This window comes from Manis pentadactyla, chromosome 4 (assembly GCF_030020395.1).
Source record: "Manis pentadactyla isolate mManPen7 chromosome 4, mManPen7.hap1, whole genome shotgun sequence".
NCBI classification, from domain to species: Eukaryota; Metazoa; Chordata; class Mammalia; order Pholidota; family Manidae; genus Manis; species Manis pentadactyla.
Window position 1 is genome coordinate 19,789,133 of NC_080022.1, and position 25,518 is coordinate 19,814,650.

Genomic DNA, 25,518 nt, shown 5'->3' on the forward strand with positions numbered 1-25,518 from the left:
TTTGGAGAATGGGGCTATTTATTGGCCATTGTAGGCTAAACTTATTTAGGAGGAAAGATGGGGATTGCAGTTGTCCTGCTAGAGGGCTGTCATATGCCCCCAGAATAGTTTCCGTGGTGGCCATTTTTAAGTCAGCCTGGAGATGACCAAACTCCACAGCTTTTTTCTCAAACCCATTTTGATATTCCGATCCCATTGTTGGATATGGCACAACTTAGCCACTCTTTTTTTTTAAGGCTAAGTAGACAGGGTCAGCCTGGGAGACTACTATTTGTTAAAATCACCTTCCTCTGCCCTCTGACTTTAAGGGGATAGTCCCCTCTCCTCTCTTTAAATCCTGTAAAATGGGGATAAGGGACCTCACGTCTCCAAAAGGACCTGCGAAAGAGGGCAGAGGAATGGGAAAACCGGTAAGTCTGAACAATGATCTGTCATTCCATTCGGTTTACAAAGGGGATAAAATGTAAGGCCCTGCTCACTCACTGGGCTGGGTCTTTAGAGCTGGTTTGTAAAAGGCTTTGAAGAAGGAAAGTGCTCTAGAGGTGCTAAGTAGCAGCCAAGAGACCAGGCCCGCTGCCAGGGGGTCAGGCCTGGGCCGAGGCGCCCGCGGTCTCGGGCTCAGGCCAATTTTGCAGCCGCAAGTAAAGTTCACGCTTCCCGCTCCCCTCGGTGCGGCCTGGAGGAGACCGATAGGAACGCCAGGAGGGAGGCGGCGCAGGCTCCGCAGAGGCGCGAGCTCCGGGCCGGGTTTTCCCCGAAGCCTTCGGCGGCGGCGCTGCCCAGCGAAAGCGGCTGAGGGCCTGCCGCCGCTGCCGCCGCGGCTCGTTCTCTCCCCTCCTTCTTTGTGAGGGGAAGGGAGCGAGTCCGTTCCACGGTCTGGGCCCGCTCCGCGCTCCGTTCCGGGTTTGCTAGGCAGCCGCGACGGCGCTGGGTAAAATGGCAGTGCTGAGCCTCGTGTCGGAGTGAGGGGGACTCGGAGGAGAGTGGGGCGCTCTTGCCGCTCAATCCGGCCGCCCTCCCGCTTGCCCGCTGCCGCGCAGCAGCCTCAGCCCGCGCCGCGGCCGGGAAGGGGAGGCAGAGCACCCGGCCCGGGCCGCGTTCCGACTCTGCCTCCCGGCGCCCGGGCTGCTGCCGCGCGCCCTCCAGCCAGCCCGTCCCGGGTCCCCCCTCCCCCCGCTCGCTCCCTCCCTCCTCCCCGCCCCTCCCCCTCGCCTCCCTCCCTCCTCCTTTCTCCGGCAGCAGAAAGCGGAGAGTCACAGCGGGGCCAGGCCCTGGGGAGCGGAGCCTCCACCGCCCCCCTCATTCCCAGGCAAGGGCTTGGGGGGAATGAGCCGGGAGAGCCGGGTCCCGAGCCTACAGAGCCGGGAGCAGCTGAGCCGCCGGCGCCTCGGCCGCCGCCGCCTCCTCCTCCTCCGCCGCCGCCAGCCCGGAGCCTGAGCCGGCGGGGCGGGGGGGAGAGGAGCGAGCGAGCGAGCGCAGCGCAGGAGCGGAGCCCCGCGAGGCCCGCCCGGGCGGGTGGGGAGGGCAGCCCGGGGGACTCGGCCCCGGGGCGGGGTGGGAGGGGGGGAGAAGACGAAGACAGGGCCGGGTCTCTCCGTGGACGAGACAGCGGGGATCATGGCCGCGCAGGTCGCCCCCGCCGCCGCCAGCAGCCTGGGCAACCCGCCGCCGCCGCCCTCGGAGCTGAAGAAAGCGGAGCAGCAGCAACGGGAGGAGGCGGGGGGCGAGGCAGCGGCCGAGCGCGGGGAAATGAAGGCAGCCGCCGGGCAGGAAAGCGAGGGTCCCGCCGTGGGGCCGCCGCAGCCGCTGGGAAAGGAGCTGCAGGACGGGGCCGAGAGCAATGGGGGTGGCGGCGGCGGCGGCGGCGGAGCCGGCGGCGGCGGGCCCGGCGCGGAACCGGACCTGAAGAACTCGAACGGGAACGCGGGCCCTAGGCCCGCCCTGAACAATAACCTCACGGAGCCGCCCGGCGGCGGCGGTGGCGGCAGCAGCGATGGGGTGGGGGCGCCTCCTCACTCAGCCGCGGCCGCCTTGCCGCCCCCAGCCTACGGCTTCGGGCAACCCTACGGCCGGAGCCCGTCTGCCGTCGCCGCCGCGGCGGCCGCCGTCTTCCACCAACAACATGGCGGACAACAAAGCCCTGGCCTGGCAGCGCTGCAGAGCGGCGGCGGCGGCGGGGGCCTGGAGCCCTACGCGGGGCCCCAGCAGAACTCGCACGACCACGGCTTCCCCAACCACCAGTACAACTCCTACTACCCCAACCGCAGCGCCTACCCCCCGCCTCCCCAAGCCTACGCGCTGAGCTCCCCGAGAGGTGGCACTCCCGGCTCCAGCGCGGCGGCTGCCGGCTCGAAGCCGCCTCCCTCCTCCAGCGCCTCCGCCTCCTCGTCGTCTTCGTCCTTCGCTCAACAGCGCTTCGGGGCCATGGGGGGAGGCGGCCCCTCAGCTGCCGGCGGGGGAACCCCCCAGCCCACCGCCACCCCCACCCTCAACCAACTGCTCACGTCGCCCAGCTCGGCCCGGGGCTACCAGGGCTACCCTGGGGGCGACTACGGCGGCGGGCCCCAGGACGGGGGCGCCAGCAAGGGCCCGGCGGACATGGCCTCGCAGTGCTGGGGGGCTGCTGCTGCTGCGGCGGCGGCGGCAGCAGCCGCCTCGGGAGGGGCCCAACAAAGGAGCCACCACGCGCCCATGAGCCCCGGGAGCAGCGGCGGCGGGGGTCAGCCGCTCGCCCGGACCCCGCAGGTACACAGCTGAGTGGGGAGGGGTCTGGGACGAGCGGGGTCCTGGGAGTGGGTGAAGGCTGCGGGGAGCCAGCCACAGCCGTGGGCTACCCCCAGTCCGGGGCCCCCACTGCTGGGGAGCTGCCATTGTCTGGTTCTTCTCTCTTAAAATGGCTGCCTGTCTGCCTTCTCTCCTCCTTCAGCCTTTGTGTGGGGCTTTCCCTGAGGTGTCTGCTCCCCTTCTCCCTTGCCCTTGGTCCCTTCGAGCAGTGGGGGTCTCCAAGGGGCTGCGGGGCAGAGTGTGTGGGGAAGGGCCTGGTCTGGGGTGAGGGGGTTCTGGGGGCTCAGGTTAGGGGTGTAGGCAGTACTAGGAGCTAAGGAGTTGAGCGAACAGTTATTTGCTCACCTGCCGCTCCTCTCTGCCCCCTCTGTCTTCCTCTAGGCCTCCCCCATCTGTGCTTTGCAGGAGGGGCCCCTCGGGCTCGGGGGGACCTCGAGGGAGGGCAGGGGCCTGCTTGGTGGCGGATAGAGGCCGGCTGTGGTTCACCCAGAGCAGCCCGGGCCATCTCCTGCCTTAGTCCCCGTCGGCCCAGTGGCCTGGGCTTCTCCCTGGAAGTGCTGGTAAACAGCTGAGTGATTGGAGTAGTAAGTGCAGATTGCTTTGGTTTGGGATTTGAATTATGGAGGTAAAATCCTTCTGTCAAAGCCAGGAGACAGTTGGTCTTAGGTTGACATCCTATCTGTGATCTGATTGGCTCCCCATCTCCTGCTCTTGGCCATTTATAATTGCCTCTGATGTAATGGTACAACAATCCTGATGAGCTCATAAACTTTTACACTCTGCTTTTCTGCCAGTGATAACCCAAACCATCGCTGCCACTATCTATATTTTATTCCAGAGCTGAAATTGGCTGTGACCTTGAGGAGGGAGGTTTAAGAAGCAATACTGTATCAACAGGAGCAAAGCCCCAGACAGGCTGCCCTTGTTACATTGTGCGCGAAACAAAAGAGGAGGCAGTGGCATTTTGCTCCTACCTTGGATTTATTTTGCTTGTTATGTTTTATGCAGCCTGAAATAGATTCTGTGTTGTTAGAACAGTAGCTGAGTTTTTCTCTACAATGGGTTTGCTGTTTGTTTTGGTTTTGTGACTTTCCTGATGGTATAAATGACTTCTTTGATGGTTCTGAAGATGCATTTGTCTTGAGTAATTTTCACCCTGTTCACTTTGCAGAATTGAAATTAGTTTACTGGGCTTTTTATTGAGTGGCAAATGTGGGGTCTTTAAGGGAGGGGGTAAGAGAAAACTTTTTAAGAACTGAAAGCTTTCTGAGAATTTCATATTAGGTTTAAATGTTCTGTTTTAAGGGAGGCTGGCCTCATTCTTTGTTTACATGTTTTATCTTGTTAACTCTTTTGTTAATTGAGCTTTGGGAGAGCAGCGCAACCTAAACGTAAGCTGACATCTTTCATGGTCTTGAGAGAGGGACTTTCTCCTGAGGCTTGGTTTGGTGAAATTTATCACTGGTACCTGGAATATCAAAAAGGCTAGTTTTCTGTTTTGTCACCAGTCATTTTAGAGCTTTGAAATAATGGCTGACCAGTTTTTTCTTTGCATTATGTTCCTTTTTTTTTTTTTTATCTTCCAAGATAATAAGATACAACCTTCAATGATACTTAAGATTTGCTTAGAAATTACAACTTTGAGGCACATTTTTATACATCCTTTTATTTTATTTTTTTTGCTTTTCCCTCTTCATGTTCTGTCTTCAGTGCTTTGGCTCTGAATATTGGGTATTCTATGGAATTGTGTATCTTTTCATAGGAGAAAGAATCCCTTCATGTCCTCACTTCCCAGTTGTACCTTTATGCAAAAACATTTTATTCACTTTGTGTTGCCTAATCAGCTGTATTCCCTCCTCATCCTAGAGCTGCTTTTTTACTTTTCCATTGAACTTGGAGTTTTGAAAATAGTTGTGTTAGATGGCAGGTTTAGAGCTCTATGCCTTGACTCCATGTCTTCCATGATGTTTTACATTTGGGCAATAAATATGGGAATTTTAAATCGGATTTCTAGTGTTAGGATAAGTTTTGTCTTAAAAAAATAGAACGTCTTGTCTCTGAGTCATTCTGAAGTCTATACCTCTTTTCCCTCATTTCTTCCCTTTTTTGGGGGGGGACTGAGAAATTTGCCTTTCTTAATCTATTAGAAGAAATAATTTGGGTTAAGTCAAGGCTCATTAAAATAAAAAATTAATTTGAATTCTGCTGGTTTGAGGGCATTCAGGCAAACTCTAATTTTTTTATTAAACCAACTTTTGCCATATAGTGATTTGTGTTTTTCAGTCATTAAGCAAATATTTGAGCACTTTTTATGTGCTAGGCATTATGTGTGCTTGTGCAAAGTGGTAGGAAAATAGATACAGTCCGTTTGGAAGCTTGTCTGTGCTGCCTTTGGGTGAGTTTTCTGATTCCCTTCTAACATCACCAGAACTAGCACTTCAGGCAACATAGATGCCTGTTCAATTTCAGTTCAATTGCTTGCTCCTCAGAGACTCAGAGAATGGGTTGGTGAACATTTACTTGTGGAAGGGACAGTGCAACTATAAGTTCTATGGGCTGATTTAGGTCTATAGTCTGGATGGGGGTTGTAGGTGGATAGATTTTGTTCTGAATTCCTTCTTGCTACTTAAGGGTAAACCTCTTGTCAGACCATGATGCTGGAATAACATTCTTAAAAATAAGAGGGTTTTGCTCCATCCCCTTCCTAACTCAGCTTGGATTAAGAGTATTTTGCAGACTTGATTGGCACAGCTAAGGTGGTAATGTTCTCATCTGATTCTCTTTATGAAATAAAGATAGGTGTGTGTATTGTGGCTATGTCTTTTTCACAGGAGCTGGGAAGATCCCAGCAGACAAAACTACTTGTGGAAAGGGACAAAGTAGTGTTCTATCCCAAAGTAGTGAATCTTGCTACTAATGAAATACTTTTCAGTCACATATGCACTTGAACCTCTACTGAGCCTTTTAACTTGGGATGATTTTAGCTATAGTACCTTGAGAGTAGTACTAGCTCACCAAAGTAAGAAATGAAATAGAATATGTAGTCCAGGATCAAGGTGGATTTGATTGTAGAAGTTTGGCTGTTATTTTCTGCTATGGAAATATCAAATGATATTTCTGACTCCTGGGAAACAAATACAGGAATCCTGGACTTATTGTGGGAATGCCTACTGGCAGAAATTCTGGGCTGGCTGAAATACAGAACTCTTGGACCTCTCTCAAGTAGGAGGGACCAGGAAAACCACACTGAGACAGCACTTAGTTGTGAGGGCTTCATGTTTCTCTACTGTGCATAAGGGAACTAGGGGTGATGGGAGTTGGGACGGTGAAAGAAGAGAGAAAGCATCCAGGACCAAGGTTAACTTCTTTGTGTTGGGCCCTCCAAAGACATGTTTAGGTTTCTTTAGTTGTGTGTGACAGAGTAACCATGACAAGTGGTACCTGCTGTAACGAGATGTCTTGGATTACATTAAACATTCATATGTTGAGTTGACTCCCATACAATGTGATGTCTAAAGTAGGCCTTTCACAAGAGTTAGTGAACTTTTTTTTAAATGTGGAAATAGGCTAACAAGGTTAATGGTCAGGGGTCTTTCCCATCCCTACCCCACTGAAGGTTGTATTGATTGTCTTCATATCTCAAAATTCTAGAAGCAACTGAAGCATGCAAATATGGCTAAAATGTGATGTTTAAAATTGTCACTGAATAGTTATTCCCTGCCAATGAGCTGGGATACCTTAGTCTCTGAAATGGAGTCCTGATGCCCATGCCTTTGTCTCTGGGTTTTTCCTTGTGTAGATTGGTCATTATCATAACGGATGCACATCGACTTGTGTGTGGCATAGTGGTGAGGGGTAAAGAGCTCAGGACTTGAGGAAGAGGAGACTTTGGCTCTACGTGTAGCTCGGGATTGAGCTGTGTGACTTTGGGCAAGTCATTTGCCTTCTCTGTTTCATTTTCTTTTCACCAGTAAAGTGAAGTTGGTGAACTGCATGACCTTCCTCTCTCTGTTACACATCTGTCTGCCTCCATACCTGGCTTGTTACAAGTGCAGTATCTTCTTGTACTTTTATCGGTAGGGGTCTTGAGACCATCTTTCTTCCCTTGGGCTCGAGGAACTTGGAGCTGTTTTCGCCTGAGGATTTAAAGGCACAGGCTCTGAACAGTTGGGTGCCATGGTGGTACATAGCTCTTTACAGAAAAAGCTCTATCAGACTGTTTTGCCCTGAAACTGCAAATCTGTTGGTCATTAGTCATTCCACTTGGTTGGTGGTTTTAAAACACTAAACAGTAATAGAAAAATTAGGCAGACTTCATTAAGGCAAGACTTGAAAAATAATTGCTTCAAAATCTCCAACAGGGAATTTTGGGGGTAGGTTGGGTGGAGTGAGGAGTGGATATTCATAAGTTCAACATTAACACTCTGCTTCATTTTTGGGGATAGGAAAGTGGGAAGAGGTAGCATTAATCTCTCTAGACTCTTCTGGTGTTTGGGCAGGTCTAGGTCTGGTTTGGGCAGTTAATTGGTTGTAATCTGAGTGCCTAAACTTGCCCTGTAAGTTTTGCTGAGCTAGGAGCAAAAGCTTCTGAGACTGGAACAGGAAAAGCTAAGCATCTCAGGGTCAATTTCATAGGTGTTGCTTTTTCTCATAACCCTTGTTTTATAAACTACATAGTATGGTTTGCAAGTGGTCCTGAAAATACTGTTCTTTCTCTTCTCTAGTACATCTTAATTTCCATTCTTCCTCCCTCTGGCTTAGTTCAGAAGTGTAATTTAGGCATATTAGAGATGTGCTAGAAGGAAGCTTCCCTTTATAAAGGAGGGGAAAATGTAGAGGGAAAGGTATTTGATAACTCTCGGCTTGACACAGCGGCTTCTTCTCTCTGAAGGAACCAAATGTTTCAGAGCTTTGTGTAAATACTTGCTGAGCTGTCAATATGTACCCAGGAGGTTTCTGTAGTAAGATGTAAACGGCTCTATAGAATGTTTGACAGGCAAATTAATAAACAGTTTTCAAGCAAAGATAATGCTAGTCTCTTCTCATGTGGTAGAATAAAATAACATTGGAGAAAAAGACTTGGGGATAGGAGAGAGTGTAGTGCTGTGGGATAGAGAGCACGGAGATGAGAGATGATCTAAGAGATCTGAAGTAAAAAGATGCTGCCTTGGAACAGAAGCCTCCATGGCCCTGGCTTCATGCTAAGTTCAGGACGTGTGGAGCCCTGTTCAAAATGATAGCATTTTCAGAGTGAAAAAAAACCCCAGAAGTTTGGAAAGAAGGCCCTAAGTTTCAGTAGTGAGGTAAGTGTGCTCCAAAAGCTTCTTTTATGAGACTTTGAGTTTTTAAAGACTTGTTCTTTCAGAAAGGGTTTGTTGTTTAGTGAGATGTTTCTAGGGTTGGGTTTGCATTTTTGGAATACCAAAAAGTAGAAAAAAGATACTGAACTTCAGCATCATCTTTAGCCTGTTCTGAAGTGTGTCTCAGGATTGTAAGCTCACTCCAGTGGCTGTGTTTATTTGTATACTTTCTACTGGACTCCTTTTGTGCATCATCTGTACATGTAAATTAATATCCCTAGTTTCTTGGGTCAGTTCAAAGTCCAAATGTTTGGGGACTCACAAAATCCTGCCTAAAGGGTTATGTGGGTAGATCCAGTGTTTGTTTTTGATTGCCATTTTAGGATTAAAAATATCTCTGAGTTCCTTCAGTGAAACACCCTTTTTATGCAGGAAGAAGTATTGTAGCTGTCTGCCTGTGGAACTCTGCTTTGTTAGCTTTTTGGGATGACCAGATTTACCTTCACAAAATCCCTTTTTAAACTAAATCCACTGGTTCTGATACCAGTTTTCTTCACAAGAAGTGCTTTTTAGACCACAGTCTTGGTAGTGCCTTCTTAAAAGACTGAATATAGTACTAGGGAATATGCATGTAATTATGGCCCTGATCATTATTTTTAGGTTCAACTAAGTTACCAAAGACTATCAGCTTGTTTTAAAGCAAAATACAAAAAACTGACATTGGTTGCCCATGCCTTTTCCAGTATGGTGGTGGTGAGGGCATTAGAACTTCAGACTTGTTGCTGAGATCATGATTTCTAGCTCAGAGAGATCTGGAGATTTAAATGGGGGTGGAAGTAGTCCTCTGTGAACATACTGATGAGGTATTAGCAAGGGACTTAAAAGGTAGAGTCAGTATCAGCTTCAGAGAAATATATCTTTCTTGGGAAAACATGCTTCTGTGCATACATCTGGAAAACTTGCAAAGCAAGGTTTTATAAATGGATGTAGACTATACTAAGTATATGAGAGTCCAAGTGAATGAACCCAAGAATACGGAGCATCAGAGATGGGCAGGGATAACCTGGGACAGCTTTTCAGGGGCAGAGATTTGTAAAGCTAAATTTAGGTTCAAGAAGGGAAAAGTTAAAATACTAATTTGCTTTCTCATAACACTGTTCTGAGTTCTATGGGCTTTATAGAATCCAAATTACACATCCATTCCAGACTAGTTGTTTCATTCCAGTGACTTTGAGAATTTGGACAGTAACCATAAAATTCCATGAAAGAGAGTGGTTCCAGGGTCTTAGTGGTTCCTGTGGTTATGTGCGGCCTTCAGTACAATCTGCCAAGTTCTTGGCCAGTTCAGGGGTTCTTTTATAGTAATTTTGGGTTTGAAAGGTCATTTCACCTTCAGAGTTGTGTGCCCTGGACAACTCTGCAATGACAGTGGTTCAGTGTTGGTTGGAGAGTCTGGGTGTTTTCTTTTTTTGCCAAAGTTAATTGACCTTTCTTAAACAAAACAAGATCCGTGAAGTGCCCATTGGGACTCTTAGGCTGCTGCTATTGAAGAGTTAGGAGCTGTGCTCAAGCTGAGTTGCTTGGATCAGACCTTATACTGAGGCTTGATGGTGGGTTAAGCCTGCACATATGAACAGTTGGCCCATCTGTTCACGGAAATGGCCTTTGATACTGTTTTTGATTAGGTTAGTTGTGGCCAAGAAGCTCATAAATAAATGCTTCAAACACATGTTTATTCCTTATGGGAGCCTCTGAAATGTAGTGGTTGAGGTTTCTTGTTATCTGATGGTCTGTGTGCAATTGGACTTACATAATTTCTGGCACTTCTTATGGACTCTAAGTGGATGCTTTAACAGCTGAAGATGCATGCATGGAGTGTCCAGTGCCAGACTACTATAATATATTGCTTCCACCTGGAAGAGAACTATGGGTTATGCTGTTCCAGTATAGAAGTATGGAGTCTTGAATATAGATGCTAGCTTAGAATGATCTCTTCCAACTTATTTTGCCTTACCATTCTGGCATTTTGCAAAAGTGAGTTTCCATTAACTCAGATGTGGCACGACAGTTCATCTGCCATGGACAGCAGGTGTATGGGGGGCTTGAGATGAACTCCTTAGTCAATCCAGATTTTAGAGGAATCCAAGTTAGAGTGAATGTTGACTTAACCACCTTGAGCATTCTTCCCTGCAATTGTTGCTCCCTCTATTTAATTGGATGGAATCAGTTTTTATTGAATGCGAGTGAACGTTTATTTGTATTTGTTAGTCACTTGTGCATACTAGAAGATGGTCTTGGGACAGGTTGAGTGTTTATTTCTCAGTGGCGTCTGCATTTTCTAAGGTTGTACTGCAGTGGGAAGAAGTCTAATGCCAAGAATGCATTTCAACATGCTGCAGAGTAGGAAATCTGATCCCTAAAATCTTGACTTAGTGTTGGTTATGGTACATATCAGAAATCACCCAGTAATCCAGGACAGATTTTTGTCTCCATCCAGGAAGTTGATGTTCATATGCAATAGTAAGGGGCTTTGGGCACTGGGACTGTGTGCTCTGTAGGCCCAGAGTGCTGTTTGCATTGCCACCCATATAAAGAGGAAATGTGTTGTGTGCTTTTTTTTTTTTTTTCTTTCCTCTCTCTCTTGCACTTGGGCTTCCTTCTGGCTTCCTTGCTTCTGGGTTCCCAAGTCTGCAGTGTTAGATATTAGACTTTCTTCTCTCTTGGCACCAGCACATTTATGATTTTCTGTGGCTCATCACCAGCAGCCAAGATTTTTGTATGCTCTTCCTTCTTAAACTTGTTAGCTTTCAGCTTACTTGTTTATAGACATCTCTGTTAAAAAGAACTCCTCCTTCAAGATCTAGCACCAGCATGATGGCAGCAGGGAAGCTTATGGGTTGGTGTGATACCAGTTATTTAAAAACCTATTTGCTGTGTGCTTGGTAGTTTTATTTGGTCTCTGGTTTTCCTTAAGGTCACAATTTGCTTGCTGGGCAAGAGTGCATCTGGGTCCAGCTGTTTACTCTCAACTGACTTGTGCCTGGTGTACTTTGACTTTAAGAAGAGTGTGAGTTCCACCACGTGGTAGGGGATTGAAGGCTACTTTGTGCTGGGTGCTTCCATTCAGAGGGAACAGATATGTCTTTGGGTTCTTCTTGCCCAGTGATTTTCCCTCTCTTGGGTAGACTTCATTATGGCTTTATGTTGTCCTTAGAGAACAAGTCACCTGAGCAGAAAGGCTGAGTATTAGTTGCTCTTTGTTATTACTGTGTCTTCTCTGGCGAATACAGATGGCATTTTCTCTTGCCATTTGGACAGCATTTCGTTCTGGTCCTAAGTTGGTGTAGTTCATGGGTTGGTCCAGCATTAATTTAGGAGTATGAAACACTTGATTCAGATTTGGATAACCTGCTTTTCCTCCCCATACTTCTTTTTACCTGTTTAGAAGTCTGGGCTGCCAAAGATAACTATATTATAAAGGATTTGGGGAGCAATTCTACAGATAATTTATCCACAACTTTGTCTGTGGCCAGAGATAGGCTGAGGACCTCACTGAGATGTCAATATCCAAATGACAGCATGCTGGAATAAATGTTAATGATAACCACCATGCATTTGAGCACTTGCTATGTGCCAAGCACTATGATTGGGTCTCTATATGAATATCCTTATTTAATCTTCAAAACCGTGAGGGGTGTGTTGTGTTGTTATTCCTTCCATTTATAGATGAGGAAAGGAAAAAAGAAGTTTGCCCTAGGGCAAAAAGCTAGTAAAAGGTAGAGTTCAGATTTGAATCAAGGATGGCTGATTCTCTAGAGCTATATAACACTATAAAATACTAAATTTGTTTCTTCAGAATAAATTATTCAAGCACAAGGGCTTACTGGGACATGGAATAGCCTGGAACTTTCAAATGGGGTCAAAGACTGAAAAGCCCTTACTTACAACTTGACATTATGCCTAGATTTCTGTCCCCTCCATCCCTTCCATTTATAATTTTATTTAGGCTTCTGATGAATGGCCATATGATTCCCATGGTGAGAATTGCCAGCATTTGGTCCTTAGGTCCTTTCTCTTCAGTAGGATGTTTGAGAGTGGCAGTAGGAGTGGGATTCAGGCTCAAAGATAGAATCCCTTCACTTTGATCTGAGAGTGACTTGCATTATGAAAATATTTACAGTGATTTTACTTTCTAGAACTTGGAGCACTCACTAGAGAGGCAAGGATTACTGTCTTAATTTTCCACTTGGAGAAGGTGAACACGTAAAGGTTAAGTGCCTCATGCAAAGTTTCATAGCATAGTCAGTTCTAAAACTGAGGCTTTAGGAGAAGATCGTTTCAAGTTGTGTGACTTTAGGCAAGTCACTTAATTTCTCTGAACTGTGTCCTCAACTGTACAATGAGGAAATATATCTACTTTTGCAGGTTGTAGTAAATATTAAGTAAGATATGTGAAAGTAATATTATCAAACAAAATTAGAACACAATTCCTGGTTGGTAGGGGCCCCTGCTTGAGAGGAGGGTAAAATTGAGTGATTAAAGACAGTGTTAGTCTTCACTGAACTAAAAGGTATCCCATAGTTCTTAGCTACAGGTGGGTTATATTAATGCTTAAAAAAAAACACCCAACAGATTCCATTAAGTACTTGTTCTAGTTTGAGAGAGATTAGTGCAATGGTTCTCAGTGGTTCCTAACCATCAGCATCAGCATTATCTGTGCCCTGTTTAGAAATGCAAATACTCTTCTGGACCTGTTGAATCCAGCACTCTGGTGGTGTGTCTTATTTTTTTTTTAATTTTTTATTAACTTATGATCGATATACACTCTTATGAAGGTTTCACATGAAAAAACAATGTGGTTACTACATTTACCCATATTATCAAGTCCCCACACATACCCCAGTGCAGTCACTGTCCATCAGTGCAGCAAGTTGCCAGAGATCCACTATGTCCCTTCTCTGTGATACACTGTTCTTCCCGTGATCCCCCACACCATGTGTACTAAACATAATACCTCTCAGTCCCCTTCTCCCTCCCTCCCCACCCACCCTCCCACACCCCTCCCCTTTGGTAACCACTAGTTCATTCTTGGAGTCTCTTGAGTCTGCTGCCATTTTGTTCCTTCAGTTTTGCCTCATTGTTATACTCCACAAATGAGGGAAATCATCTGGCATTTGTCTTTCTCTGCCTGGCTTATTTCACTGAGCTTAATGTCCTCCAGCTCCATCCATGTGGTTGCAAATGGTAGGATTTGTTTCTTTCTTATGGCTGAATAGTATTCCATTATATATATATGCACCACATCTTCTTTATCCATTCATCTACTGATGGACACTTAGGTTGCTTCCATATCTTGGCTATTGTAAAAAGTGCTGTGATGAACATAGGGGTGCATATGTCTTTTTGAATCTGAGAAGTTGTATTCTTTGGGTGTATTCCAAGGAGTGGGATTCCGGGGTCAAATGGTATTTCTTTTTTGAGTTTTTTGAGGAACCTCCATATTGCTTTCCACAATGGTTGAACTAGCTTACGTTCCCACCAGCCGTGTAGGAGGGTTCCCCTTTCTCTGCATCCTCGCCAACATTTGTTGTTCTTAGTCTTTTTGATGCTGGCCATCCTTACTGGTGTGAGGTGATATCTCATTGTGGTTTTAATTTGCATTTCCCTGATGTTAGTGAGAGCATCTTTTCATGTGTCTGTTGGCCATCTGAATTTCTTTGGAGAACCGTCTCTTCATATCCTCTGCCCATTTGTTAATTGGGTTATTTGCTTTTTGGGTGTTGAGGTGTGTAAGTGCTTTATGTATTTTGGATGTTAACCGTTGTCGGATATGTCGTTTACAAATATATTCTCCCATACTGTAGGATGCCTTTTTGTTTTGTTGATGATGTCCTTTGCCGTACAAAAACTTTTTAGTTTGATGTAGTCCCATGAGTTCAGTTTTGCTTTTGTTTCCCTTTCTCGAGGAGATGGGTTCAGGAAGAAGTTGCTCATGCTTATATTCAGGAGATGTTTGCCTATGTTGTCTTCTAAGAGTTTTATGGCTTCATGACTTACATTCAAGTCTTTAATCCATTTCAAGTTTACTTTTGTGTATGGGGTTAAACAATAATCCAGTTTCATTCTCTTCATGTACCTGTCCAGTTTTGCCAACACCAGCTGTTGAAGAGGCTGTCATTTCCCCATTGTATGTCCATGGCTCCTTTATCATATATTAATTGACCATATATGGTTGGGTTTATATCAGGGCTCTCTAGTCTGTTCCATTGGTCTATGGGTCTGTTCTTGTGCCAGTTCTGGTGGTGTGTTTAAACAAGCCCTCCAGTCCATTGTGATGCATGCCCAAGTTTGAGAACTACTGGATTTATGCTTTTCTGTTCAACTGGTCTAGAGTATATCCAGATTACCTGAGGATCTTCTTCCAAATCACACCACAGGTTAATATTTCCGATGTGTCTTCCTGTTCCCATGATGTGAAAACATTATTGGATAGAGAAAAGGTTGATAGTGCTTGGGGTGGGGGGAGAAGAAAAGAAAATACTTGTGAGGTGGATCTTCTGCTGTGCAAATACAGATAAATTCTAGTGGCAAAACATGTACTTTTAAAAGACTTGGGGGCTCCCTGTCTTCCATTTTTCTTTCTCCTAGCTCTTTGGTGACACAGGATGAGGATAACCTGAATATGTGGTCTTTGTTGGTTGATGATGTTGAAGAAGATCATTTTAGGATGGTGGTCTTTAAGTATGACCAGTTGAGTAAATTGCCTAAGAAAGTGATTCTTGAAAATGCTACAGCAGCCAGTGTTGCAGCATTAATGAAATGCCATGATGTTCCTTCTGCTCATCATGGCCAAATGATCTGAGAAGAGGGCCTTTGGTGATCTGATGATCTCTCAGTAAGCCATCCCTAACCACACTCCCTCTCTCACTCCCCATTCCCCAGTGGTCAGCCTGAGTTTTGCTAGGATTCCTTTCCTTGTGGTCCTTGTTGTGAAGTCTTAACAAATAAGCCCTGTCAGTAGACTCCTGACAAGTCACCCCATCTCTATAAAGTAGATGAGGTCTCTCTGAAGAGTGGACATTTGAGCCAAGACCTGTTCCCAGTTGTATGACATAATAATAATGATTGTGCTTGGCACAGGAAGTTACAGAAATCGCTAGCTAATAAACATTAACAATGCAGAGACCAAGTAAAGAACCAGCATTCTGGTTCATCTGGACTTTCTGAAAACCTGATTTGGTTTCTATAGCCTTTCCATCAAAAACAAGTTTCCTTGTATCCGCCCTCTTTCCCTCTTGCCTGAAAAGTGAAGCTGTGATCATTGTGACCTGGCTGTGATGAAGGCAGAGGCTTTCAGGAGGCAGTTGCTGACAGTTTGGTCTGTGATTTGATATTTGTATTCAGATGAATACTCTAGTATGTATGGTGTCTCAGGTTCTTTGTGTGTGCATGCGTTTTAAAGTCTAATCATCCTGCCTTTTAGTTTTATTTCACTGTTCTTATTTTTTTCCTTGTTCACTCCTGGTGTCTTTACTCTGTTAGTAGAATGCAAAGACCTCAGTAACTTTATCACACCAAAGCTGGCAAAATGTCTTTAAAAGGGCTGGATAACACTTTCAGATCAGCATCATTTCAGTAAAGATGACTGGTATCTGCTTACCTGTGTTAAAATGGCTTGACTAAGTAGAGGCAGGAAGTACCTTTGTCTAATAACTAATAAACAGAAGTTTCCTAAATGATCTCTTCCTCTTCTTTTCTCACTTTATTGTCTTTGGTCTGGAGACGGTTTCTTAGTCCTCCTTAATCTGTTTTTTGGGTTCTGATGGTCCAGGACAGATTTGTAACATTCTTGTTTTTCTTTCTAGTCTGTGATTTGAATCCTCTGCTTTCCCAGTGCAGCTTCTTTAAAACCCCTACATAAAACCTCAAGTGACCAATATGTGGTCTCCTTATGGTATTTTGGGTTGAAATAAAATGAGATTGAGATAGCTGGGTTCACCCACCCAGACACATTCACCAAAGGGAAATTCTGTGTGCCTTGAATAAGACAATCAAAAGAGAGTATGAGCCAAAACAGATTGTGGGGTAGGGGGTGGGAGTAGGGGTAAATTTTAGCTAGATTTGCATAGCTTATAACTATGCATCCCAATTTGATTATACTGGTCAAAGATAGCAAATAAAGAGGAGAGACAAGGTTCAGAAAAGACTTCTGGTAACTTTGGCCTAGACCCATGTATTTCTGGTATAAATAATGAAGCCAGGGTCTCCTGTATACATTTGTGTGGACAATGGCTAGAGGAGGTTGGTGCCAGTATATATACTTATGGAGTTAAAAAAAAAACAAACCTGGAGAATTTACAGGACTTTATAGCTTTTCATTCAGGGATGCTCAGCTTAAAAAAAGAGCCTGAGGATTGGAGACACCTATACTCTTAATAAGGCTGACCATTCTTTAACTTCTTAAATTGTGCCTTTCATAGTTCAGAGAGAACCTGGGGGGACCAGGTGAAAGACTGGCATCTTTGGAAAGTGGTCCAAGGCAGCCCTAGGAATTAATAAAATAAACACAGTGGCATTGCTGCTGCTTTTCAGTGTCCTTATCAAAATGTAGGACTTGATTAATAACAGTCAGTCAAAGCATGATGACATACAGAATCCCCAATTGCATGTGAATCAAGTTCCTACAGCTCAGTGATATATCACACGTACCTTTTCTTAGTAAAGAAGGAAAAATTTTGGCAGGACATAAAACTGTTGCACTTTAGAGAAATTTAGGATCTTTTTATATAACCCATGCAAGACCAGTCCAAGTTTAGAGTTACAGATAAAAGGAATGGGTGAAATGAAAACTTTTTAAAGAGAAAGCAGATGAAGCCTTGATGTTTTGTGGCTAGGAGCAGTTTTTGCCATTGTCTTTTTTATTGGTTCTTGAGCAGTTACCTGCAAAGCAGTTTAGTATGGAGGAGGAGGGAGTTTTAGAAACTGGGTCATAAGAACTAGGTGTGATTTTGAAGTTTTGTAATTATTGAAGACAAGTTGGTATGCGCCCTCCTGGGTAAAGCCTGATTGCAAGGTTACATGACTGTGCCTCTCCCATGTATTCCTTGAGCATACCATATCACTTAATGATAAATGACAAATAAGGAGGATAGAAAATGTCTAAAAAACGGCCCCATTTGGTTGGCCTTGTGGTCCATCTACACTAAGGTCCTTTTCCTAGTAGTAGCACCAAAGGATGGTTTATGGGAGAAAGTACCTTTTTCTGGTGTGAACCCATACAACCTCATGTAGGTAGCAAGGTATGAACTTTACTTAGTTTTTAATTATTGAGCATGTTCTGGGGTGCAGTATACCAACATATCTTCTTTGCATGCTATCAAGATTTCCTAGACTTTGGTCATTCTCCCCATTTCTCAAGAATTTTCAGAGTAAGAACTTTTGTTTAGCTCACTTAATTGCTTGGTCCTGAATGGGACTGAAATGTCTAATTTAAAGCATACAATAGTTGGGAACTTGTTGGTGTATGAGTTCTTATAGAAAAACTTTCTTTTTTTTTTAACCTGTAAGTACCTACCTACCATATGTCAGTGGCTTACAGTAATGCAACAAATATATATTGAACTACAATGTATCAGGCACTGTTTTGAACATAGGATTCGTAATTCCTGCCTCCATGGCGTATTTCTAGTGGAGAAGGATGTAAGTAAATAATCACAAATAACTATATAAGGACAATTGTAATAAATGACTGGAAGAGAAGTACCACCTTAAGGAAATGATGTTTCAACTACTTTTTAAACTAAATTTTAATTTATGATTTGATTACCTTTGCTAGTCTGTAGCTTTGTACTGTTGAGCTCTTGGGATGGGTGCTGGGCAGTTCTGATTCCCTTTCCCTTCACTGCCAGGGTCAAGTGTTAACAGGAAATTCTCCAACTAAGATTGGATTTGTAAGGGGCTAGAGTCCATGTTTCTCAGCAAGGCTCTTCGTGTGGAGGTGAATTACAGGACATTTGGCATCCTGTTCCTCAGTAGCACCCCAGAGTTGCTGTGATAACCAAAAGAGCTGCTTTCATACATTAATTTCCAAACACTTCTCAGGGGTTAGTATTGCCCTAGTTAAAAACTACTGGGCTTTACTGTTGGTTCTAGGAGGGAGCTATTGAACAAATTGCTTTGGGAGAACAGACTAAAAGTAGGTGGAGCTTGAGAATTGGACCCTTTTGGTATCTGACTTGTGTGTTCTTGTTTTTTAAGTAGGTGTTTTGAAACTGCTTTTAACTCCATTCTGCTTTTTCTCCTATTGAGGATGGAAAGAGGGAAATAATGTCTGTTGTGTGTGTGGTTTATGAATTGGTACTATAACAAGCATTTCACATTTGTACCATTTGAACTCATATCTTGTTAGATAGTTTTTTTGATCCCCATTTTACAGATGGTTTTGGTGCCAAGGGATGAAGTGATTTTGCTCAGAGTGGTGTCAAAGCCTATGCTTTTTTTTTCTTTTAAGTATAACCTTAGTTTATTTGATTGTTAGTTAACCTCTAGCTGGTTTCTTCTGGTCTCAAGTGTATGGGACCAGACTTGAACTGTTCTGGTTTCTAATCCTTATTGCTAGAAGTTTGGGACTTGCGTAGGATGATAATTAACATTTTGGGTGCTGGAGGATATAGCAGTCAACACAGACACACACACATCCACCTCCTCCTGGAGCTTATATATTCTAGTCTAGGATATAGACATTAAACAAGGTAAAAAACTAAGCTATATTATATTAGTGATACATGCTCAGGAGAAAAGTTAATCAGGGATCAGGAATAAGAAGTGTGCACAATTCAAGTTTTAGATTGATTCACCAAATGGAAGGGAAAGCCAGATTGAAGTGATATTTAATGTGAAAGAATGAACCATACTAGTACCTGGGAGAAGAAAGTAAAGTATTCTGGGTGGAGAGATGAGTGAGTACAAAGGTTCTGAGGCCAGCGGATGTCCAGCTGGTTTGAGGAACTGTTTTGTTTTAGTGTTTTAATTCATTTCATTCAACCCTGAGGGTGCCACTACTACCATCTCTATTCTGTTGATGTGGAAACTGAGGGACAGAGAAGTTGAAGGCATCGAGGAGGCAGTGGGCTTAACCATTGCCTAGGACTGGCCTTATAGAGCCAAAGCATTTCCTCTCAGCATGCATGAGGTTAGGAATTGCAATGCCTTTAGAATTTTGCTTTCTCTTCCACAGCCCTCTGTCCTTTCCTACTTTTAAGGTAGGAAAATTTGTTTTACACACAAATTTCTACCTTCCTGGAGCTTATACTCTAGGATCTAGATAGTGAACAAGACAAATAAGTAAAGCATATAGTATATTAGTGATATGTGCTCAGATGAACAAGACAGTCAGGGAGTGGGTATAAGACTTTGGAGATGTGTGGCTTTGACTGAGAATCCTGCTTATTTGGGAATCTGAGGTGCACTCCTGGGTTTTCTCTATTGGTGAGGCACTGACCTCTTTGTTTGGCTAAGAAAACTGAACATGCATCTGACTTCTAGAGTCACTCTGCTGTCGATGGGAGGAGCTTTGGAGGGAGGCCATATAGCCCAAATACTCCCAGACTGGACATGAGAATCGCCTGAAGAGATTCCTGACCCCTTCCTAGAGTTGCTGATTGAGAATCTGGAGGGCAGGATTCTATCCTGCCTTGAGGAGGCTGAGGAGGTTAAGGTACAACCTGGTTAGTGCCTCACTGGCCCCCTGGGGAGCTGGTCAGAGAACTAAGATCAGGACCCAGGTGTTCTCTCAGTCTAGCACCCTTTACCTGGTTGTACTGCTGCCTTGCCCTTGAGATTTGAAAGTTGTAAAGAAGGTGATATTTAATTTTATTAAATAGCATTTCAGTTCCTATTTAATTGTCTTCTTGGGGCCTTTCTGTTTTTTTAACACTGGGTTTTAAGCAGTACCTAAAGAGGAATTCTTTCTCAAGAAGTTGTATGATTTCCTTGGAGGATTTTGTAATTCATTGGAAATTGGGAGAAACTGGTTAGCTAATTTTGGTCTTCCAAAAAAGTGATACTCATCATTTTTGAGAGCATTTTCTCTGTGAAGGTGGCAAATGAAAGTGCTCTGGATGAGGAGGACTTTTATCCTTTGTTGGCGAGTTAATTAGTTTGGTGCTGTTATTTGAAAAGCTCTTTATAGAGCCAAAAGAGAAATAAAGAAAATACCAGCCACCTGGTTGTGGTTTTTCTGGCATGCCCCTTTTGGGTGGACAGCTGTGAGGTGGTTATTACAGTTGGCTCTCATAATCTGAGTTTTACTAGATGATTCAATGACTCTTTCCTCTTTGGTCTCTTTTTTTCTACCCTTAGTGATTTTTCTCTGATCTTTTGGTGTGGAAGGATGGAACAGAGTAGCCTAAATATCTCAGAGCCAGGCCTCTGGTCTTGTTCTCTGTCACTTTAGAGACAGAGTGTGGGTTGGGAGACCTCATGTCTGATGTCTGGCTGAAGCCTCTCCTAGGGGTTTGGTCAGGTGGTGCTTCATTTAATGTCTTTGAAATGGACTCTTAATTTGTCTGCAAAGGGAAACTTGCACTGGTCTTCTTGAATGGTTTCTGTAAATGGAATGGGGTACATAGAACTTTTCGTTGATTTTGGATTTTTTATTTATATTCACTTAGACAGTTATGGAACTTTGAAAGGATTAAAAAAAAATACCCTGTCTCCTTGAAGCGGTAATCACAAACTAGTTGTTGGTGATTTCTCACTCACCATAGGCAAATGGCCAGTTTGTTTAGAACTTGAATAAACTAGAACCAGGATGAAAGAATCATTTTCCATCTCTTGTAAAGTAGAAAACTGGGGTGTGATTCTCAGGTTATGAATGATAAGAATTGTAGGCTGAGTAGGTTTGATTTCCTAGATTAGGTGTTGGTATATTTGATGAAAGATTTTTATTTTCCTGTCATCAATTTAGCTTCAGGAAATCTTTAATGATGTCTCTGGTGAGGCCAGTTAGGGAATTAGTAATCTCTTACTGTCCTAGGTCTTATAAACAGTAGGGAAACATGAGAAAAGGGAGTCTCCTGTTTTAAAAGGCAGGGTCTGGGGATAGGACTAAACAAACAGGATTCTGGACAATTTCTCCTCAGTCGGGGTAAGGGTCCTTGATCAGTCTGCAAAGCCATGAAGTACTTGAATAAGAAAAGACAGGATGAAGGGCATTGGATACAGATGTCTGTGTGGCTGGGGAGGGGGCCCAAGAATGATTTATGCTGGTCAACTCATGTATACCAGAGTACAGAGGGTGGTTCTTTTGATGAGAGTCTACTCTCTCTCTCCCCTAAGATCTGAGTGTGGAGCCACGTGGAGCTGGCAGGAAGCTGAAAGCACGTTGGTTGGGAGAGGCCTTAACTTTTATATTTGTCCATGCCTGGAATGCTCCTCAACAGGGGAGGGTCCTGTCCGGGAACTGGATCAACAGCTGCCGCCTGTCCCTGTAATCACAGGAAGCTGAGGCTGGGTGCCTTTGTATGGGAGCTCCGCAGCCAGACAATAGTTTGTGCTGGCGGGGCCATGTGGCGAGTCACGTGACCTGGGGCTGTTTTCTGCCGGGGTCCTTACCCATCTGTTCTCTCGGCTCTTTCTGGGTTATCAGGCGCCAGTCCAAGTCCTCCCAGGCAGCCAGCTTCATGGCCAGAGATTACGAGCACTAACCTTCCTGGCAGGGGCGGTGTGGCTTCGCGTTTATGCAGATTAGCCATGTGTTTCTCACTTCAAGGCGTTCCACAGGAAAAGCCTTTTCCTGTGTTTGGCTCTCAGTGGGCGGTTCCCAGCTTACTGTACTGGGACTCAGCGAGCAGCAGGCGTGCACGAGAGGGATCACAGTACACTGGCCCCCTCCCATTCCACCTCCAGTGCTACGTCACCACAACACAACCGCTCGCTCTCGTACTGTTGGTGTCATTCATTCGGTGCCAAGATTGCTTTAAAAAATTCCCTTGGCCCCAGTTCAAACAGGAGTACAGCTGGGATGTGTTAGATTTTAGGCAGTCTGCCCTCAATTTGAGATGAGTTATAAATAGCAGTGCCGACTTCCTTAACTACCGCTCTCTGAGGTAAAATGCAGGTTAATTACTGTGGGAATCAATTAGGGGTTCTTTCGGTTAAAGAGCCAGAGATGCTTTTTAAAAAATTGTTATTATTAAAAGTCATACAGCAGATCTGGCCAGGAATAAATTGAAAGCACAAGGAGTGAGAAATAATATTTAAATGTCCAAGATCCAAGGTTATGGCTCTAGGTTTATACTGGCCCCAACTAGTTGGCATTTCGGGTGACAGAACAAGCAGTCAAGACTTCTGCTTCCTCGGACACCTTTTCCACAGGCCTGGCCCATTCATCCCTCTTGCATGCCCGCCAGTCCTTGAGTACCAAATCTGCCTTCGAGTTGCTGCTTGGTCACTCCCTTTCTTCATCTTTGGATTGGCGTTGAAGCCTGGAGCTTTCCTCAGTTGGACTATTAGTTGAAGAAAATTACTAAGTTTCTCTTCCCTGGTGCCACTGCCACATGGTGTGGTGCATTTTGGTGAACAGTATCTTTCTGCTTGGAACTTTGAGTCTTGGGCCCTCCTTCTCTCTGCTCAGTCAGTCATGATCAGAAGTTGGAGAATTTGAAGTCTAGTATGTTATAACAGCAACTCCTGAGTGTTGTTATGGCTTTCCTTGGTGCAGTAGGAAGTTTTAAGGGATTCCATTAGCCCTCTCGTCTGGAGGGGCTTGTAATTCCTTTTGCTTAGAGCTGGGGGACTCTGTGCAGGTGGTTAGTTTGCAAGCTGTTTATTCTGAATATATTCAGAGGGACCAGTCTGGTAGGCATCCTTGCCTTTGATGCCCCTAAACTGCATCTTTTGAAGCATTTCATTTGGCAGGCAGTTTGTAACACGGCCAGTGATCTGGAAGGAGATAAGTGGTGGATGGACATGGGGGATTTCTTATGGCTCTTTTCCCCTTTTTATTTTTAGTTTTTATGAATGCAGGAGAGAATTATAGCAGGGGGCTTGGCTTCCCTGATCAAGGGGGCAGTATTTTTCTCTCAATTATGTGTCTTTGTGGCAGAGCTTTTGCTTTTGAAGTGTAATCACAGTAATCTACTCCTGTGGTTTCCCATTGAAAGGATTTCCTCTCCCTCCTTCCCAGAGTGGAATCTCTGGCTCTTTGCAGCCAGGGTTTGGTGTTTTCCATCCCATGCTTCTTCCGTGGTGCCTGCAGACTGCTGATACTGACTTTTTTATCTTGTATGTAGTAAGGATTTTTCTGGTCTGAAGTTGCTACTTTCCAGTAAAACTGATGAGTGGAGATTAAAGACCCCTTCTCTGTTACAAGAGATTGGAAGGTGGCAATTCATCTATAACTGCAAATCAAAAATCTTTCATATGGTTTTAAATGTCAGATATGTGAGTTAGGTCCCTGCCCACCTCCCTTTCTGATATGAACAGATGTTTTAACTTTGTCATGAGACCAGAGGAATCTGATTGTTCGAACTGAATATATTTTAGTTTGCTAAACTGCATATTCTGTTGATTATAATCCTTTGGTGAAGGGAGAGGGTCAGAAATCGGATGTTCAGGAAAGGGAAATGTCTTTATTTTTAGAGTAAGAATTTCTTTAACTTTTGCATTTATTTTTCGTTGGCAAAGATTTCCTGAAGTTGATGGAAGGAGACTTGAACCCTTAATTAACTAGCCCCCGTGTAAGTAGCTGTCCTCAGTTGGGAGTGCAGGCCCCCTGATGTGAGAGAGGAAGAGGTAACTACCCTTTAGCCTTTTGTTTTTAAGCAGTGTGTTTGGGGATGTCTGTACAGTTTAAAGACTTCTCTGGTATGGGATGGCTCCTCAAAAGTGTGCTTGTCCTCCCTTGGCTGTTTGTTCTACCCTCCCCACTTCTTTCTCAGTTCAAGCCATGTGTTTTTCTGCTCTCAAAGTCATAACCTGGTATGGGTTTTAGGGTGTGCCCCTGGCCCTATGGCTACACGGTTTGATGTGGGCTTTCTCCCCATAGTAACCCCTTCCCATTTCTTGCATTTCTGGCACACTGAAGTTACTGAACCCTAGTTCTGCACTTGAGGACTTTGGTGGGGGGTCTTTGAAGGTAAAACACTAAGTGCTAAACTTTATGACATGGACTAAATTTACAGTAGGATATTACAGTGTGCTGAAGAAGTGGGAAGTGGCTTCCCTTTGAAGGACAGGATTTCTGCTAGGGAAAACCATTATGGACAGCAGGGCAGGGCAGGGTTCCATTGTGTAGAGCTGGGCATGCGCTGTATGTGGGGAACTATGGCATGAGACTGAAAAATATGTAGAGTTGGAGCACATCGGAGGGCTTTAGAGCCGGGCGGAAGTGCTATTTGTCATTATTGGCATTTAATACCAGACACCATGTGAAGTGTGTTATGTGCATTTTAGTTGAAGAACTGATGTGTTCAAAGTCAGATTGCGATGAGTTAGGGTCTGAACCCAAGTCTATTGATTTTACAACTCTTTTGCTCTTTCTGTGTGATAATGTACAAGGAGGTAGGAAGTTTGAAACTATTGTTGAGCAGGGAAAGAAGAAAATGAGTTGTGAGCATCACTCTAGAACTATGCAGTCCAATATGATAGCTACTAGCCACGTGTTTAATAAAAATGATTAAATATAATAAATAAAAACAGCTTCGTTCCTTGGTCACACTAGCCATATTTCAAGTCCTTAATAGTCACACATTACAGAAAATGTTATTGTACAGTGTTTCTCTAGATTACTGGTTCTCAGCTAGTAGTATACATTAGAATCATCCAGGGATCTTAAGGGGTAACGGGGAGCCCTTCCAGACCCACTAAATTGGTATCTCTAGGAAGAGGCCCAGGCATTTGTGAAGCTTTTCATTAAATTCCAATCGGTAGCCTTGGTTAATAACTATGCTTTAGAAGCTCTGTAGTAACCATGGTAATGACTGCACCTCACGTGTTGTGGGAAGACCTGGACTGACAGAGAAACCCAGAGTGGGCTGATCTCTATTCCACAAATGTAGTTTCCTTTCCTGGAAGCCACATGGACAGCAGCTTCATTTTGGGATGAGATGAGGATTTGGTTGTCGTATGTGGCATGATATTGCCATTGAAGCCCCTGAGCTCTTTAGGAGAGATTGGTAATATTTTGGTTCCATTGCCAGGTGTATCTCTGGAAGACCACATGCATTTATTACTCACTAATCCAGTAGTTGTTAAATAAGAATTCCTAAATTTGAATTCCTTATTTAGGGATTATTTGTTCCAAAAGAATCCATGTAGCTCTAGAATTATTATTGGGAACACTATTGGAGCTGATTACAGGAGCAGGACTTAGGCAAAAATTGTTTAGTTATAATTGTTGAAAACAGCACTTCAATAATACTGATATGTAGTA

The 25,518-nt window shown here is 44.4% G+C and overlaps 2 protein-coding genes across 5 annotated transcripts in view; one reads left to right on the forward strand and one right to left on the reverse strand.

Moving 5' to 3' along the window:
- Positions 1-648: 648 nt before the first annotated feature.
- LOC118926889 (serine/arginine repetitive matrix protein 3) lies at positions 649-1,619 on the reverse strand. The gene is made up of 2 exons (XM_036914285.2): positions 1,266-1,619; positions 649-1,140 (listed from the first exon to the last, which is right to left on the reverse strand). The coding sequence occupies exons 1-2, from the start codon at positions 1,617-1,619 to the stop codon at positions 649-651; spliced, it is 846 nt and encodes a 281-aa protein (XP_036770180.2).
- Positions 1,550-25,518, forward strand: part of ARID1A (AT-rich interaction domain 1A) — a 65,493-nt gene continuing 41,524 nt past the window's right edge. For all 4 annotated transcript variants that reach the window (XM_036914866.2, XM_036914868.2, XM_036914867.2 and 1 more), the window contains exon 1: positions 1,550-2,745. In XM_036914866.2, coding sequence (XP_036770761.2) covers positions 1,618-2,745 — 1,128 coding nt within the window. In that variant the 5' untranslated portion in view covers positions 1,550-1,617. The remainder of the gene's footprint in view (positions 2,746-25,518) is intronic.

Excerpts from the sequence above, each read along its gene's own strand:
- LOC118926889 (XM_036914285.2), bottom strand. The coding sequence starts at position 1,619 with ATGATCCCCGCTGTCTCGTCCACGGAGAGACCCGGCCCTGTCTTCGTC. Across the intron at positions 1,141-1,265 it reads GCTCCGCTCCCCAGGGCCTG|GGCGCGCGGCAGCAGCCCGG; the intron begins GCCCCGCTGTGA and ends GGCTGGCTGGAG.